This window comes from Onychostruthus taczanowskii, unplaced genomic scaffold, assembly GCF_017590055.1.
Source record: "Onychostruthus taczanowskii isolate IOZ18803 unplaced genomic scaffold, ASM1759005v1 scaffold77, whole genome shotgun sequence".
Classification (NCBI taxonomy): domain Eukaryota; kingdom Metazoa; phylum Chordata; class Aves; order Passeriformes; family Passeridae; genus Onychostruthus; species Onychostruthus taczanowskii.
Genome location: NW_024505561.1, coordinates 5,527,475 through 5,546,939, shown reverse-complemented (window position 1 = coordinate 5,546,939; position 19,465 = coordinate 5,527,475). Strand labels below are relative to the sequence as shown.

At 36.3% G+C, this 19,465-nt stretch overlaps 1 protein-coding gene across 1 annotated transcript in view; it reads right to left on the bottom strand.

Moving 5' to 3' along the window:
- Window positions 1–19,465, bottom strand: part of ITGBL1 (integrin subunit beta like 1) — a 123,701-nt gene that overhangs the window by 5,899 nt on the left and 98,337 nt on the right. Inside the window, exons 8-9 of the mRNA XM_041423398.1 lie at window positions 11,384–11,500; window positions 1,163–1,309 (exon numbers count right to left, since the gene is read on the bottom strand). Coding sequence (XP_041279332.1) covers window positions 1,163–1,309; window positions 11,384–11,500 — 264 coding nt within the window. The remainder of the gene's footprint in view (window positions 1–1,162; window positions 1,310–11,383; window positions 11,501–19,465) is intronic.

Sequence of the window (19,465 nt, the reverse complement as noted above, 5' to 3'; positions counted from 1 at the left end):
CTGCAGTAAAGCAGAGTAATTTCCATTTCTCATTTCTGTAACTCACTCGCTCTTACACATATACTAATTTAAAGATAGTCTCATCTGGAAAAAATAGAGAAACAGTGCAACTTTCTCGTTTTTTATGACACTGCATCAACTGAGGGGGAAAAAGCCCCAAAACAAAATTAAATGGTGCAATAGGGAGAATTCTGATAGATGAAGCCTGGGCTAGAAACCCCATTAAAATTTCCTCTGCACTAAAATAAAAGTTACCAAAGGGAAAACTGGAAATCTGCCTGATGTAGAGGGTTCCTAACTGGTTTTCCAGCTGGCAGATTTCTTTCCTGTCTATGCAAGGAACATACAAATATAGGAAATGACACACAGAGTCTGGATTGAGTGCATTTTAGCCTCCAACCAGTCTTTTTTTTTTTTTTTGTCTATTCTCTTTCAGACATATTATATACAGAAATAGGCAATTTGCACTACAGGGGAGCTAAAAAGCCCTCTTTCCATTAATGCAATTTCCTAGCCTGAAAGACTGCAAGGTAAGAACCTCAGAGAATAATTTCAGATAATTATCAAGATTTTCTAACTTTTATTCTTCCCTGTGGCAATTTTTTTTTTTAGAGAGGAACTGAAGCTGATGCAACTAGATGAATGAAAATTAGTAAATGAGAAAGTTTGTAGGATTCATTTGAAGGGGTTGCAGACATCTACTTTTCCCTTGCAGCTGTTTTGGGGAGCAGAGGGATTAAGGGTGCCAAATTGCTTTTAAACACTTTCCTCCACTTGCTGTTGTCCAATATATTACATTTGCCATCTTCCCCACCGGAGTGTTAGTGCCCTTTTTCCCCAAAGTGGAAGGGCACTAACAGTTAGTTTACAATTTACAGCTGTTCCACACAGACCATCAGCTAAACACATCCAGGAAATAATATGCTACTAACAAATTGCATAGGAGAGCAACGCTGCTGAACGTGTACGGCTGGGGTGGGTGTCTGGCAAAATGGATGCAAGTGCATTACAGAGCATCCTTTAACAACCTTTTAATAATGAGTGCCTTTGAAAGAGAGGGTTACTGAACAACAACCCCCTGCCATGCACATTAGTCTTCCAGAACGTGATTATTTTCCTCTGTCAGGCACTGACACAGGGTAGCTCAGCTGCCAGATCTTACCCTTCCCGGAGCACAATATGCCATCCGCTGACTCGCAGAGACTTCTGCTCTCCTCCTCCGTCATGTTGCACTTCCTTGAGTGCTGGCACAACTTTCCAAACCACCCATCCTGGCAAATGCATTGGCCACATGAGCAGATACCATGGCCTGTAATGACACCAAGGTTGGCTATGAGCAAGACAAGCAGAAACCTGTCACTGTGGTCACAGAAACCTGTGACTGTGGTCACAGTGTCAGACCTCTTCAGTATGAATTGTGTGCTGTGGGATAGAAAGACTGATGGGTGGACAGCACAGCTTCCCACCAGGACGGCTTTCTCCAGTTCTCTCCTTCTTGTGTTTTAAAAGGGTGCCCTAATAATGTGCAGAAAACAAGTGAGAGATAGGTCAAAGAAACCCTAGAATGTGGGTGAGAAATAGACATAAGAAGCCATAACTCACATTTTAAAGAAGGGAGGGAAAAGATAAAATAGAATTTTTAAAAAACTACTCATAAAAAAGTGAATAAAAAATTGAAAATATGTTGACTAATAAACTGAGTAGAAAATTTGGCCAGGAAGAAGGGAAAAGTGCCAAAAAATAGAGACAAGAATATAGGAATGGAGAATAGGAATAAAAGAAGTAAGAAATGTCTCCCAGACAGAATTACATTTTTCAGCTTTGAATAATTATGCTTCAGCGATAATAATTCCTTAGCTAATTAGTTACCAGGGAAGCAAACACATACCAGTGACTTTTGTCCTATCCTAACTTCTGTGTAGGGCAAGGGAGTAGAAGTGAAGGGACTGAGATAATTTGGGAGCATGGACTGGGAAGAAGGTAACAAGCAGTAGGAGTATCTGGGAAAGCATGGAGCTGTAGGATGTAAGGAAGCAAACCAGCAATTTAATTTTTCTGATTAGTGGATTTCTCGCGAGCTTCCAATGTTTTTTTTTTTTTGTTTTTTTTTGGTTTTTTTTTTTTTTTTTTTTTGTAAACTGTGAGGCAACACTCAGGGAAGGTAGAGGCCAGAGGAGAGACAAACCTGGTAGTTTGCTGAAAGTGAAATTCATTCAAGTTTACTGATAGTCAAATACTTAACAAATTTTAATTACAAAAATACTGGAGCTCCAAAGTCTTGGAGATGTCATTTCCAGCATCTAAAAATTCAAAATAATTTTTGTATCCCAAACTCTGTATTGATCTTTGAGGTGTTTTTATCATATTACATTATTGATGTCTATAATATTTTGATCATATTTATCATATTCAAGGCTCAGTTAACAACTACACAGACTTATTATCACAGTATTTCCACCCACTTATAAAAATTGATAACTAGCAATGACAAAAGCTTGATGCTACTTGAACTTTTGTGTCAGACCGGGAAACAAGAACAACTATATGACAACCCAAAATATAAGAGGTAGAAAACAAGCATACATACTTTCCCATATGCCCCTTCCAGATAGATGTGATGCAATTGACTATATGAACTATCTAAAATAAAACTTCTGTCAGAGTATATTTATTGACCTTATTTATTTCTAGTTAAGAACCAGCTTAAACACAGAGATTAGAACTCAGATTAGCTCAGCTAATTAAGAGCAAAATATGCCACTGCTGGAAAATTATTTCTGAGGATACAAACCCCTCTACTCTTTTAGAAGTCAATAGTAAGAAATCCATGGCAATTTCACTGAGAAAATAATTTTATGGCATTTTTCTCACAGTCATTATGTTATGTGAGAAGAGTCTCATCAAGTCTGTAAATCCTTTACACAAGTCAAAAAAGGTAATGAATAATCCATAAATTTGCAGCAAACAGAGCTTGCAGTTTACCACATAAAATTTGACATGCACTTTTCTCTAAAGGAAATTTCTCTCCTCCTTTATGCCACATAAATCTTTAAAACATAAAGGATTCTTTTGTCTCAAATAATCCATTAAAAAAATTATATTTGTTCCTAGCTGACATCAGCTTGGGCAGCTGCAGCTTTTTGGATGCCTCATCCATTGAGGTGGCAAGTGTACAAGTGTTCAGCCCACTGCTTGTTAAATTTAAGCTATTTCATATAAGTGTGGTAGCCTGGGAACAACTGCTTTACATGGTCTAGTTGTGAACATCCGCCTTGCAAATCACAGAAGAAAGGGGTAATCTGAATAGTTGAATCAATATTTTATCATGTTAAGCAATTCATTTTGGCTGGAGTTCTTCAATTAGAGATTTTTCTTTACGCCTAACTATACAGATTACACATATATACTAGGAAGTGTTGATCTATCAATATTTCAGACCTAAGAGAAAACAGCTAAAATCACAAACAAATTGCATTGTAAATGCTTATTCATAAAAAGCTATGTTAATGAACTTAAAATAATCAACAATGTTTTAAAAATTAATCTCCAAGAATAAGGACTTTGATGTGGGAGAGGAAAAGAAGACAAAAAAGACAGTGTCAAATACTCTGTCATTTTGCTTAGAATTATAACTCAAATAACCACAAGATTTAAATGTGAAACATGAATTCAGCAAAAAAGTAAGCTGCGGCAGATTACTAGCAGGGGGTCATTATAACCCAAATCAACCTGAACCAAACTGGGCACCATGATGAATTATTTCTTGCCATACCTGGAATTGAAATGTGCTGTTGCAGGAAATGTTGGTTTAGGATTACTCATGCAGCTGTTGTTGGTGTTCCCCAAAAACCTCCACAATCATTTTGTAATATGAAAGGCACCACTACAGGGGAGCACCAGCACAGTGAAAAAGTGAAGTAACCATTACAGAGGAAGCTGGTTCTTATTCACAGGCTAACTATTACAAACAGATGATGTTCCAGAAGGGCAAACTGAGGCCAGACCCAAGCAAAATTTGGCACCTTAGGAACAGAAGTTTCTCAAACTAATACAATATAATGTATTTTAAATGGATGAAAAATAAAAAGTTTAAAAGTGTAATAAGAATATGAAAAATTGCAGCATAACACAGGATCCCTGATATAGAACACCAAAGAAAATTAAACAAATATTTTTCTCTGTATTTAAATCGAAACAGGATTTCCATTTTTATTTTTGCTTCTAAATCGCAGGACTTTCCATTATATTATTAACAGAAGAGAATATTAAACCACATATATCTGCAAGAAATATTTCTAGGTGAGCAGGCTTCATTACCCTGCCCAAATATGCTAAACTAGCTGCTAAAAAATGTTTTTGGAAAACCGGTTTTTATTTTTTGTTTTTTACTGAATACCAGAAGACCAGAACAACTGCAGCTGAAGAAACCTAATATAAATGTGAATTAAAATATTGATTGTCTATTACATTTTCAAAGTAGGCCAGTTAGTCTTGTCTAAGTCTAATGAAGGTGGACTGTGGCTCCAGTTTGGGTAACACAACAGTCAGGAAGTTCAGTAGCAGCTTCAAGTGAAACACCGCAGCAAAAAGGGCCAATGCCATTCTCACATCTACCTACCTAGAGAAAAATGAGGAGGAACAAAATTGGAGCATTGATGAGATGGTGTTATAGTCCCGCAACTCCGCGATATACACGTTTGAAGAGATTTTGGCAAAACTTGGAAGGGTACTAAAAAGTTCTGAGGAATTCAGAGGGTATGAGAACAGGTATTCTCAAACCACCAGAGGAAGACAAAGCAAGAGAGAAAACCTGACACAGACAAAATCATGTAAGAAATGAACCAGCATTTCAAACAAGGCTGATGACTATTGGAACAAACTTTCAAGTGATGTTGGTGTGGGCTACACATGTCTTAGGAGTTCTGAGAGCATGGCCTGCTCAGAGACAGGCTTTTGCTGCACAAAGTGCACAGAATTCAACGTAGGAGAAGCATGGGAATAGTGTAATGGCTGTTCATAGCATAATAAAAGAGGTTCAACAGAAAAGCTCCTTTCAGATTCAAAAAATTAATACCTATTAATCAACTTAAATGTTAATTTACAAACAATTCCTTTACTGCTCATTTGAGCAGAAAGATTAAATTAAAATGCTTTTTGCAAACCTGAATCATATTTTATGCTATCTGCAAAGCTAAACAAACTTAGTTCTCTGTGCATCTGTGTAAAGTGTTGACTTTTCATACACCTACACAAATGTCTGTGTGACAAAGACATAAATCTGCAGTGCATTTTAAAAAAATTAGAAAAAAATTAAAATTAATTTAATTTCATACAGACTATGCAATGCCATTAGTTCCTGTACTAGTTGCAATTATCACTCTTGTATCTAATATGTACTGCTCGCTACAAATTTATCTGTTTCTGCCCCTGGATTTGCCTCAGAACTAGGATGAAGCAGTTAAACACAAGGACACAGGCATTGAATCACTAACTTTCCTCTTAGAATTGTCAGAGTAAAACCTTAATTCACATTAGTTTTTTCCAGTTAGACTATGAGCTGCTCTCCACTATTTAATACCATAATTTTCACCTTTGTTAGCACCAGTTTTACTCAGTAAACGTGTATGAACTGTTGGTTTTGTTTTCTGGATTTTTTTGTGTTTTTTTTTTTTTTTTTTTTTTTTCACCAGGAGAATGAATTGCATTTTTCAATAACAAATACCATAATAAAGTTTCTCTATTAAGTAATATATATAGAGAGAGTATATCTACCTAGTATATTCACTATCTATATATAGCACTTAATTCTGCAGCAATTATGTGTTCTTCAGTCTCCCCTATCAAAAGAATATGGTCCCTGGTCTAAAGACTTTTTGATGGAACAGATGAAATAGCTGTTGGATAGTATATAAACTTTTATTTTAACATGGTAGGAAACCTCAGAGAAATTAGAGGTTCAGTTCAGATGCCCTGTGGCACTGGACATGCCCTGAGGCATCAAGGACATCCTCATGATGGCAGCAGCCAGACAGGCACTTCTGTGTCCTTGTGGAGCCAAGCTAGGGTCAGGCAAGGGTAGTCTTGGGAACCACAGGTGATAAAAAGCGCTTTAATTTAGGTGGCTGAAGACAACTATATGTGCCATATAGTTGGAGAAGCTGTGGTAGTCTCAGGAGTCATATTTCTGAATTCTCAGACCAGTCAGTGCCAAAACCTGTCTTTGTTTGGGAGATTGACAGGTATTATTTTTCTTTCCTAATTTGTTTTTTACAGAGTTCTACAAATGTCTTATGTACTTCTGTGGATCAGCATTAGTGCAAGAAATGAGGAAATTATCTGACAGTAACTGTACCATAATTAGCTTTGCTTAATGAAGCATATCATTAATCATAGCTCTCTCATTTCTATGGTTATGGTCTTATTGGTCCTCATAATAACATGTTATCTGAAAATATCATGCTTCTGCTCCACAGAACAGATGAAAAAAATAAATGGCATTCATGATTTGTGCAGCAAGGACCTAGAACTTCCATAAAAAGAAAGATTTTACATTTCCTGTTGTATATCTTCCAAAAAAAAAAAAAAAAAAAAAAAGCAAAAAAGGCAGACATTCCTCTGAATCCAATTATTTAGCCTGGCTGGATAGTAAGGAAAATTTTATATTCAAAGGAGCATGGCAATTAGGGGCAATTCGGGGCAGACTTTGAGAGGGAGATTTACCATAGTACATCCTGGTGATGACTGTGCAATCCTACAATCCATCACTGTGAGGATGTGATATGGAAGTTTATGTTTCAGTTTTAAAAGTTTAAATCATTGGTAAAATGGGAATTGTGGCTTAAGGTATATGGATGCCTTATAAACTCTACATTTTCCCTTGTTCTCTGGCAATTCATAGAGAATAATGTTGGAAATCTTAATACTGGTGCAAATGATGCATGGATGACAATGTGTAAGTAAGTGCCAGAAGAAATCCCAGAATGAGGCCAAATAACTTGCACTGATAACCAACAACACATTCACAGGAGTAAACTAAGGAATGTATTATTTTGTCAAAATCAGAAGGTCTACACTCTCACAAAACAACAATATGATGAATGTCATGATGACATGTTGGCAGAAGTGTGTGTGCTCAACAACAAAAGACGTCAATGCAGACACAAAACATAACTTCTGTCATTCTTCATAACCCCAACAAGAACAGCATGTCAGAAACTAAGAATGTCAAGAACTAAGAATGTCAAAAATCAGGAAGCACAGACAACAGGCACCAGACTTGCCTCAAGTTTACAGAGATAAAAGTAAGAAAACTCTGAGTCAAAAGGATCACCCTAACTTTTAGGTCCTGAATATACAAAAGATGTATTTAAAGACCAGTTTGTTATTGTCAGTTGAGAAGACATAAAAAGACCTACCGAAAACTTGATGGGTGGCATCTCTTGTCCATGTTCTGTGTCGCACACAAGGAATCCTGACCAAACTATTATGTGCAGACACTTTGATGTTGTATTTGGGCATAAGAATGCAAGCAGATGAAATCAACAAAAGATGTGTCTGTGTGGTGAAAATTAATTTACTAGTGGATTTCCTAAAATACTAACTTCCCCTCCCATAAAATCTCAAGCAGGGTTTTTGCTGCGCTGTTTTCTTACACTTAGAGAAGAGAGAGGTGTGAAGGCAAATCTGAGTAAGGATGGAAATAAAAATTACCCCAGTACTTGTTCCAAGAATAAGTCAACTCCTCCACTTCTAGAAGCCTTTTTAGTATAACCAGAATTTCAAACTAATGATAATTAAAGGGATTGATATTAACAAACAAAAAAGATAATCTGCACTTACTCTTTGATGTGGCATGACACAACTAGGTTCCTGACAGTGTTAGGATTGCATTTTGGTGAGGATTGTATTTTTATGTGCTCTGGCCAAAACAATTAGTGAAAAAGTCATCAAAATGGAATTGCTCACTTGAAAATAAAGAAATCAGACTTAAAGTAATCTACTGTCACAAGTGATAAAGAACAGGTTTACTGGAATGACCACTCTTAGTTGTTTTTAAAGTGTTAAAGACAGTGCAAACATTTATGAATAACCATTAAAAGACCTTATTAAAGCTAATGCTCTTATGGATGGCCCACTATTTGAAGCATGGAATAACATATAGATGTAATAAAAAATGGGTACATCCACAGAAATACATAAGAGTCTTGTTATGAGTTACCTGTTACAAGTTTAAGCCTTTGCTAGTGATCCTAGTTTTAATCAATTTTTTACTATTTTTGTTTGGTTTAGTTTCATTGCAGAGTTTTTAATCAGCATAATTCTACAGCAACTTGTAGTATGCAGAGGACCCCAAATATTTTGTTTTATTCCTTTAATGGCTGCTACTTGGCTGTGACAAGAACTCATAGCTAGGCCAATAATCACCCAGAGAACAAACTGAAGTGAATGGAATTAAGAGCATTATCAAATCCATTTCAAATTGATCTTTATTGTTCTGAGTTCCTGTCTGCTTGCCCTCAATCCTGAAGGAGAAAAAAATTGTAACAAACAGTTGGCCCAGTAAGATGGAGCAGCCAATTATGAAATCACTGGAAAATATGAGTGGACACAGAAAGGAAACAAATACCACTTGAAATCTTAGGACGCATCTGCAGCAAGCAGCTCAGCCATAACCTCAGAGGGCAGAGAGAAGTATGTCTCACCAAGTTACAGGATGAGTAAATATCAATCCTGGTGTAAAAAAGCAACACAGCATTGCCAAAGACTTGTGCTGGCAAACATGTGATTCTCTGGTCATGTGTGCGCACCAAAACCACTTAACTTGCACATGAAAGACTCAAAGAACCCAGCGAAGCCAAAGGGAATGCAATGTTGAATACTTCAGTGGATCAACACTGAAGAACACCTGGGAAAATCGTACATAATTAAAAAACATGAACAGTAGGGAAAGGGCCATTAGGTAGAATACATCCATCTCAAAATGGCTGCAAGAGACGCTTTCTCTAGTCTTAGCATATTAAGTCTATGTACAGAGGCACAGAAAATGAACATGAAGGAAAGACCTGGAAAACAGGTCAAGGAAGGTGAATCTCCCCCTCTGCTCCATTCTGATGAGACCCCACCTGGAGTACTGTGTCCACCTCTGTGGTCTCTAGTACAAGGAAGTCTGTTGGAGCAGGTTCAGAGACTATCCCCAAAAATGATCAGAGGGATGGAGCATCCCTCTTATGAGGAATGGGTGAGAGCATTGAGGTTTTTTAGCCCGGAAAAGAGAAGGCTCTGGCGAGATCTTACTGTGACCTTCCAGCGTTATAAAGCGGGAGTATAACAAAGACCGAGTGAGATTTTTTTACCAAGGTCTGTAGTGACAGAACAAGGGGTAATGGTTTTAAACTGAAAGATAACGGATTCAGCTGGGACATAAGGAAGAGATTTTTTTTTATGATTAGGTTGTTGAGACTTGCAACAGGTTGCCAAGAGCTGTGGATTCCCCACCCCTGAAAATGTTTAAGGCCAGGTTGGATGGGGCTCTGAGCAGCCTGGCCTTAGTGAAAGGTTCCCCGCCCATGTCAGGGGTGGTTGGACTAGACGGCCTTTAAAGGTCCCCTTCAACCCAAACTGTTTTGTGATTCCATAATTATATTAATCAATTTCTAATAGCAGAGTGTTGTGAAATCTATGCCGAGTCCTCCTGCAACCTCTGTCTTTGCAGAGACATTAAGTCTCTATTCTTGGTACTGCATTGATGGACAGCTGAATTTTTAAGCGAATGACTCACTACAATCATGCAGAAACATGGCCATGGCATCTCATTCAGTTGTACCCTAATTTATCATAGCTTTCACCTCGTGTCTTTCTATCGTTGCATGGACAGCTGGTCTGGAAAGCAAGCTATTAATCAGTCTCTGCTGGCTGGAGAAGGCCAGTAACAATTCTTATTCAAATGATTTAGGTTGTCATTCACATTTCTCATTTCAGCATGCATTTAACCTGAAAACACTGGTCTTCCTTCTTTGTGCTTACAGGCACCCAGTGCTCACTGTCAGACCCCACACAGTCCAGCTTATAATGCTCTGAAGACAGATTTACTAGCAAGGGCTTATGTCCTTACTGTGATTGCCTAGGCAGCAACAGTGGTAGAAAAATAGCTGTGAAAAGAGGACAAGGAAAGATAAAAGAATAAGCAGTTCAGTGAGATATTTCAGGAAGTTCAGGCTCAGACAGAAGCATAAACAAACCCAAAAGAAAGAGAGGGAGATGTAATAATGTAAAACATGAGTGATATAAACAGAAGAGATATTTTTAGCATGGATGACGATGAAATTTATGTCCCAACTATTTAATATATAACAAATATGAAACAGATTATCAGTGCTTTTTTCAATGTCTATTATGCAAAATTAAATTTATTCTTTTTTCTATGCACTCATATTATTGAATTACTCTGAATGCTGTAAACTATTTTTATGGCTGGTTAGACATTCAAACCAAAATTTTCTATATATGTCTATATTCTGCATGGCAGACACCTTGAACAAATATTCCCTGTAGTCAGAATTTTCCATGTACATGAGGAACATGAAGCAAAAAATTCTTTTTCCTACATAGAAATAAGGAACACAATACAATGTGCCATTGTTCATACCAACAACTTTGTTAACATTTAGAATCAAAGAGTCATTTTAAAAACGAAGCACATACAACCTAGAAACAGAGCATAAATGATAAATATTATTTGCCTGCTTATAAAATACCATGTGGTATGCATGCACTTACATATCCAAAACTACCTTGAAGTACTGCTAAACACCAACATACTTTACTGAAATATCACAATGTAAGGCTTTCACTGTCAACACTAAAATAAACCATCTGCATCTACAATTACTATGACACTGTCTCTCAAGCATTTTACATTCTTTCATAACGTATTTTGCTACATTTTTAGAAAACAGGCATATCACTGTCAGTGATACAAAATATTTAAAAGTTTTGCTGGTCAATAGTACCTTTAGGTTTATTACAACACCCCTCAATGAAGTACCACAACTAAACACAACGTAAGATTACCTAATGTTTTAGGTTTTTATTTAAGACTCTGTATTCTTTAATGAATACTGATGGAACTTAGGATATACTACAGCACTTCCATTTATATGCTAGCATTCCTGAAGTCTTAAAATTAATATTATCGAACATGTTCAATACTTCTAGTACTTGTTTCTAACAAAAATCTGCCATATTATTATCAATCAATGATGTAAATAGTCTATGCTGACATTACTATAAAATCAAGGGGAACAGAAAGCTATATACTGTCAAGATTTAGTTCTGTTATGCTGTTAAATTCTGCTGTGTTATGTGATATTAAGTGAACACATACCCCCACAGACATCGCCATCTGCATTTTCACACTGTCGATCATCACATTCACAGTTTTTGCCATGAACTCTGTTGTCTCCTGGAGGGAAACAAGTGCATTGGCCACATTCACATCTTCCTGTAAGAATAAATAATTGTTAGAGTCATGATTTCAGTAAAGTAAAATAAATTTAATAAACCCCAAGTTTATGCTGCATCCTAACCCTTAAGACAAACTACAAGTCACACTGCATTAATTAAAATATAGATCATATACACAATTAAAAACAAACAAACAAACAAAAGCATAGCAAAACAAGACTACTCCTCCTCCATGGCAACCAGATGGAAAGTGTATCACTGTTATAATCTTAGTGGAAATGGCAACAATAAGCAATCACTGGCATTGCATGTTTTTCACATCTGAACTTAGCATAACTGCGCTGGCCTGTGCTTATCTGCATAATTAACCTCTATAGTTGATCTAAAATATTTAGTACATATCTCAGAAACACCAAGACAAATGTGATCAGAATTGAAGTCTATGCATAGAGCTACCTAAGATACTCTCTATTCATGTAGAAAAGTAATTCTTCAAATACTCTGTCAAGCTTTTTGAAAGCAAAATCCCTGTAATTTTTCTTGTCTAGATCTGAGGAAATAAGCACAACCTCTGTCACAGTCTCCCCTTCCATCAATCTATTTACAGAAGAGCTCCCCAGAGCTTAAAGGCACAACAGATTTATCCAAGCTCCCGCAGACCTTCATTCCAAAACCCTAAGAGCAGTGAGTACTAAATGGCCAGATGAGGAAAAAATTAATATCCAGGACAGTCCTGGATATCACTGCTCTACTGAATGCAACCCCCAAATTTATAGTATTGCTGGAAAGTAAAAAATACCATCCAAGTGCAGCCTTTTGTTATACAACCAGACAGTTCACAACAGACTGCACTAATTTATTCCAGCATTTGCTGAAATATTTTATTGAAAGGAAAGGACTGTTAACAAAAACCTCAGTAAAGGTTTTCTAACTGTAGGTGTCATGACAATAAAACCCTTTAGGGTAAGGTACTGATAAATGATTACTTACTTTCCCAACTTTTAATCTTAATTTTTTATATTTGTTTGGTGGGCTTTGGGATTTATTTTTTTGTTTGGCTTTTTTTTTTTCCTTTTTTAAAGAAAACACTCTGATTAAGTTGGAATAGGGAGAGATCTTTTTACTTATGGAAAAAATTTCTAAACAAACTCATTTTATAACTTCTATACTCTTCATCTTCCCAAGCCTCAACATACAATGCACTTCTGACCTGACATTTTATGCACCAGGATTCAATCTAGAAAGACATAAAGGGCAAGAATTTTAGCAAAGACATACAAAAGAGAATTAGAGTAAATCCTTCTTAATACCTTTATTATCTGCACAGTTTAAAAACTACGTTTCATTGTCAATTATATGAGGATACTTGTTTCAGAAAGAAACTTTTTATCAGAAGTGCATCTACTGCATCATGAAATAGAATTGTGCTTAGTAATCATGTGAAAATTTAAGATATGATTGTCTACAGAAAAAATGACGCTATTGGTCTGCATTCTCTAAGCTTTAATTATTTGTCAAGGATGGCCACATTAAAAGACGGAAAAAAAAATCCTTAGTGCATAAACATACAGAAAATTTTATTGAGTCTTATTGGTCTCTTTTTATGCATTCACCTTAGGCAATCTGATCACTTTTGCAAAAGTGCCACATCAGCCTGTCCCAAGGAACAGTCAGGAACCCGTGGGCTGAGAGGCACCTGATGAACAGGACCCATCTGTTGTGGAGACTGTGACATAAACAAAAGAAGAATCTCCAGCAGTGGTATCCTGGCCAGCCATTGCTATAATAAGGATGCCTGAAGATGGTAAAATCATTTAAGCAAACTGCTTTGACTAGAGGAGTCTTTAGAGATGGAAAATCCTTGAGAGGAATGAGCAAAGGAAGGTCCTGTAATAAGGATCCTGCATGTTCTGTAACTAAGCATTATCTTCTGTGATGCTTAATTTACTAACTCAGAGTCCAGTGGCTGGTCCCTTGTGCTGCAGTGGGAACAGGCTCCTTTCAGTCCCTGTTGCAAGTAATATTTATTCATTTTAGTTAATGTGCAACAGTTTCACCAGCAGAAAAATGGAGGGAAGCCCATCCCTCGACAGATCAAGCACATTTTTGTCATGTAAGAGATACAAGATCAAAGGGATTTTAGGCCCTACTTTCTTAATCTGTGATTTGTTTTTGTTGTTGTTTTGTGGGGTGTTTTTTTTGGGTTTTTTTTGTTTGGTTTTTTTTTTGCCTGGCTCTCACCTAAATTCCACCTAAATATGGTTTAGATCATGTGGCTGCAGACCTCATCAGAACTGAAAGTGTCTTAAAAATAGACAGAAACTTCACTCAGCAAGTGCCCTGGAAAAGGATTTCTTTGAGCTATTTCTTTACTTTTAAATATTCAAAAATACTACTATAGTAGTTAATTGCACTGCTGCTGAAATTGATACTCAAATTATTAATTCCTTTACTTTTACAAATGTTACAAGATCAGCATGAAAAATAAATTTAATGATGTCACTAAATAACTGCCAATTTGTAGTGGCTATTAAAACATTTTGCCTCCAAAAGTAGTGAGATTTTAGTTAGATTATGTAAATAGAGCTCACTCTAAGGAGATAATTTAACAAAGAATTAAAGTCCTATTGCTTCTGAACAGCCAACTATATAGTATGTATCTGCTGCTGAAATATCAGAAGCCACACCTTATTCTCTGATCTTCTCATAGCTATTCTGATAAAATACTTACCAAACAAATTCAATCATTTGAAAGTAATTTGAAGCTCACATTATACTGAAAAGGGATCAGCACTTTACTAAACATACCCCCTTGCACAGAATAATAGGTTTACCATAGCAACCTGATTATACAGGGAAAGCTGCTGCCATACATCCGAAATTTTCTTTAAATTCCAAGGCATACAGAAACAATTAAACATGGCATAACTATAACATTTTGCACCTTCTCAACCATCTGTGCAAGAGCTACACTTTATGAGTAAAAAGAAACCAGTTGACCTCAGACATTTTACAGCAAGTGGCTTCCACTGTTCCTTGCTAAACAGGGAGGGCAAATGTCATTATCAGATGGCTTCAGATGAAGGCAGCTTTATGATGGAAGTTATATGAGCTATTAACATTGAAAAGCTTAAGCTACTTACTGCAATGCAAGATGCTAAGAATAGAATAATTATACAAGACATTTATTTGCCTACAGTATTAATATTTCCTCACACTTCTTCCTCCCATTGATGTCAATAGGAGTATTAACTTATCAGTAATAATTGTTAGTGCTTGAAGAGTGACAAAAGATCAGCTTAGGTTGTTTTTTTTTTTTTTTGTTTTTAAAGGGAATTAAAGTGCCACATCTCATCAAAACACCAGTTCATTAGATAACTGACTAGAATTCTAAAGAAAAATGCCATAAGCGTTTTGCTTTTGATTTTGATCTCCATTTACTATATAATTTTTTCATTCCTTATGTCCAACATTTATAAAACAGAACTAAACAGTTTCTAGATTTACATTAAACCTGTCCCCATGCAAATTGCTGTGACAATTAGCTGCTTGCATTCAAACTAATTTCCAGTTGCCTATATGGATTGACTGAAAGTCTGCTTTGTACAGGTAATTTTAAAACTCTGTGCTAGAAGTATATAATTTTTTAAAGAAAGCATTTTTACCCTGTTTTTGCCAGCAAAGGAAGAGCTAGTAATAGCTTTCAATGTAAAAATAAACACTGAATATAATAAGATATACTTCATTGTCTCTCCCTGCCTGTAACGCTATAGCAGAAAGGATTTTTCTGTGCAGCATGACGAATTTTTATCTTCTAAATGAAAACAAATAAATAAAGCCTTTCTTCTGTTTATGTTTTTGGGGTTTTTTGTGCAAGGAAGACAGTGCCAAATTGCACTGAAACTGTGGTAAAAGCAAGTAAGGTTCATTTAGTATATAAAAAAAAAAAAGGTGTTTCAGGCTACTGATAAATAGGAGGGAATCTGCCTTTAGTAAGGACTTTTCTGCCCCTTGGCTATCCCAGGCTTAACATCTGAAAGCATTACCTATCAGAAATTGCAATTTCTTTTTTATCACATAATCTCAGGCAACTTGAGCACATTCAGTAAAGCTGCTGTGTCTTTCTGCCAACAGAACTCATTTCATGCTGGATGTGAGCAAGATGATCTAAAACAATGTTCAGAAATAGCAAATCAGAGAAAGGGGATGGGAAGATCTGTACAGAAGATCACAAAGTTTCAGTGGACACATAAAGGGTAAAGGCGAAGCAGATGCAGCTGAAAGAAGTAATAGCAGGTAGCAGATTAAGTAAGGCAATAGAAAATCCACTGATGGAGTGGTGGAAGGAATCAAAGGGAGCAAACAGAACCACAGAATTGGAAAACAAAATGCAACACTTGCCAAAAATAGGGTGGTGCCTTGGTCAGTCTGAGGTGTTCACCGTAGCACACCCCAGCTGAGCTTGATCAATGTGGAGAAATTTAGACTTAAGAAGGAAACAGCTACAGATTTCTTAGTGGTCATGCATTGTGTGTTTTGTACATCCTTCCAAAAATTGCCCGGAATTAATTCCCATCTGGAATGGCTTTAAAAATATATATACACATAAATATTGTACTCACTAGACAAAAAATAATCCTGCCTTATACATGAAAGGATCCTTGGGTTTTAAAATGCTGGCAATTCTTGGATCTGGTTCGTTGGGTGGTTTATGAGGTGTCAGAAAAAGGGAACCTTTGGAAACATCTTAAGTACATACAAAAGTATCCTTAGAACCTCTTTAAATGCATGAATATCTGACTGATCTCACTTAAAAAAATGAAAATCTGGGGACTGTTAGGGGTTTGGGGTGAAGGATGTGTTTTTGTGGAGATAGTTTAAAAATTGCATCACAATTGGGTTTTCCACAACATTTTCAAGAAACAAGCACTTTTTTTTCCTGCAATGTATTATGAAAAATAAATTTATGCATTTATCTCCTCATACACAAGAAAAAAAACATTCAGCAGTTATTACAAGAACAACTTCTTGTTTGGGTTTGGATTGAGAACTAGCTCTCTCTTTCTAAATCAGTATACAGAAAGTAAACATGCCTTGAGTCTACTCATAAAAAGATTATTTGCAGCATGACTGACCCAAGACCTCAACTAAAGATATAAAAGCTCCAGAGAAGGGCTTAGCTGATCATACCAACATAAAATGAAATGAAAATGGCTTTAATAAATCTAAAGTAATTTCCAAACATCAGAATTTTGTGCTCTTTTTTTTTTTTCAAGAATTTTGTAGACTAGAGTAAACTTTTAACAGCAAGTTCTGAGATTTTTATTTAAGGACCATGAACAGTAGGTGATGTATATAATTAGGTTAAATATCTGTATTTTTCTTAATCTTACTGGTCACCTCTAAGCTGCAATAACTGCATCAGCTACTACATTCAGAACTATCAACAGGTCTGAAATAAATGGATGTAAATGGATGCAAATATTTGGCCTAAGAAATACAGCAGAAATTCACAAATTAAGAAAGGCTTTTGTTAAAACTGCCTGAGACTTTCCACTACGGTGTGTTTTTATCAAGTTATTCACTAGCACAAAGTACAAGATTTCCCTTGTATAATAGGTATAATGAGCATATTTTCTTAGTAAAAAAGTATGTTTATTTTAATTTTTTAAAAATTGAATTGCTTTATAATGTGAAAGAATACCAAAGAAGGTCTGACAGTTTAGTTTGTTCTTAAGGGTATAAAATCTCAAAACACAAAACCCCAAATAACCCTAAGATAAAAAGATCTCAAGAAATAAAAGTATGCTATCCCAAACAATGCAAATTCCACAACAGTGCAAGAAACTGTTGCTGCTGAACATCCAGTATTGTAAAAGCAAGTGTCATGCAAGAGCGACTTCAAACAGCTGAGACTTGTCCCTCAGCTTTAGAACACACAGGATGTATGACTGGAAGTCTGATTGCACTGTTGGCATATGGCACCTGAAGTAAACGCTTTTTCTTTGTGACAGCTTAACAGTGAAATACTTCTTTAGATAATTTCACTCAACAGCACCACTTCACAGATTTAGCATCAGATAGTCTTTCAGAGCTCCTGCCAGTCAGCAATACTGATTTGTATCTTCTTTTCCATGCTGCCTTTCTTTTTATTCTACTTTTGGTTTTTCATTTTTTCCCCTCCCTCTCTGTAAACATTGTGGTAAGAAGTACTGCTGCACTGCTAGCCTCCTTTTCAGATTGTTAGCTTGACATCTGCTATCATCATCAAGCTGACATGTCTCCTCCATCTGCCTGCTGTGAGTACCCCTGCTTTGAGGATGCACTCTAAAGTTCCTTTTGTATTTCTGCACAGCCAACGGGGAATTTCTAGAGGATTTCCAGGAGAGGAGTCATCCAGAACACCCCTGCCCAGTTTGTGGGAGCAGGATTTTAGCCGTAGGCATCACTTTTCCTCATGACATCTTCCTCAGGTTCTCCCAATGGGGGTGCATCCTTGACAGTTCACTCCCTATATTAAGGGGACAAATAGGACTAGGAAGGCAATCACTTCTCTGTTCAAATGAAAGGTGATAGTCAAAGTCAGGAGAGAGATGTGTGAAAAAGACAAGAAAGAAGGTGGCGAAACACTTTCTAAAGAAATGTGTTGTTAAGGCAGAGAGCAGCAGAAATTGAAGAGGAGGAGAAGGAATACATTGGGAAAAAAAGAGAAAAATAGACAGCATGGCAAATTTCAGTCCAAAGATGTACAAACCTTAGAGTTCAGCAAGACATCATCTGATTTTTAAGTTCCCTTCCTTTGTTCATCTCTTTTTCATTCTTTCCGCCCAAAATGTTTTCAAAAACTCAAACTGAAGAATAAATACTGCAAAGAGATGCCACTAAATCAAGCAAATGATACAAAGTATTCTGTTAAAACTAACATCTCCATAGAACATTAAAAAAGAAGTTATGGTTAATTTAAAGGATCTGACCTGAGAATGCTTTCTCTTCACATTGACAACTATCAGGAAAAATAAGTCTCATTTCCTTTTTAGCCTATTCAGCTGCCTGATGCATAAGCTGATACAAAATATTTTCTAGCAAAAGCCAAACATAATAAAGAGGTACAATCCCATAGTGAAAGATACATGAAACACAAGGCCACTGTTCAAGAAGCCGTGATGGCTTTTCAGCCATTTAGAGCTTCATACATTTGACTGCCTTATCATCCAGAGGATTGACTACTTACCCCTTTTTTTACATGATCTGCGATATAAAGAATTATAGCACTAATTCCACAGAGTTATTTAATTTGCAGATTAATTTACTAGAAAATGTCAACTGCTTTGTGTAAATTTAATCACCAAAATGTTAACCTTGTTCACTTCCTGCTGAAGCCTGTTGTTTATTTGATAGCAAAATTCAAGATATTTTAGGGTTGTAATAGAAGCCTATCTATTAAAACATTTAAACTCCTAAGTGGTCTGCTCTTTGAAGCTTTAGCTAAGATTAAAATGCTTAATAATGGTAAAACAAAAATATGAAAATATTCAACTGCATAGCAACCATCAATACTATTTGCAGATAACAGACTGCTAAGTTCAGAAACCATGGCAACAAATGACATCACACGGTACCTACCTTATTGATTAGCTTTTACCTCAAGACTTTTTCCAGAAATGAAAGACATTTCCTAGCAACTGCATCATCTACTGAGTTGTTCCAAGCTAAAAGGCTCTTACCCTGACTCTTAAGCAAATTTTTCCTTTTTTGCTGCCAACTGGCCAGATTGTGCACTAGCCTCGTGTTACAAGGCTCTCTAATCTGTTGTAGAGACACTGCCTTATGGCTCTTAAAATCTTTGTCCCAAATTTAATGGCATCTGTGAAATAATGCTTTTTTCCCAGCACCCAAAAAGACCAGCTCTGTGGAAAAGTATCCAATACAGAACGAAGAAATAACAGCTTTTGAAGGAGTTTTGAATGAAGTAGTAACAGCTTTTTAAATGCAAATTTTATCT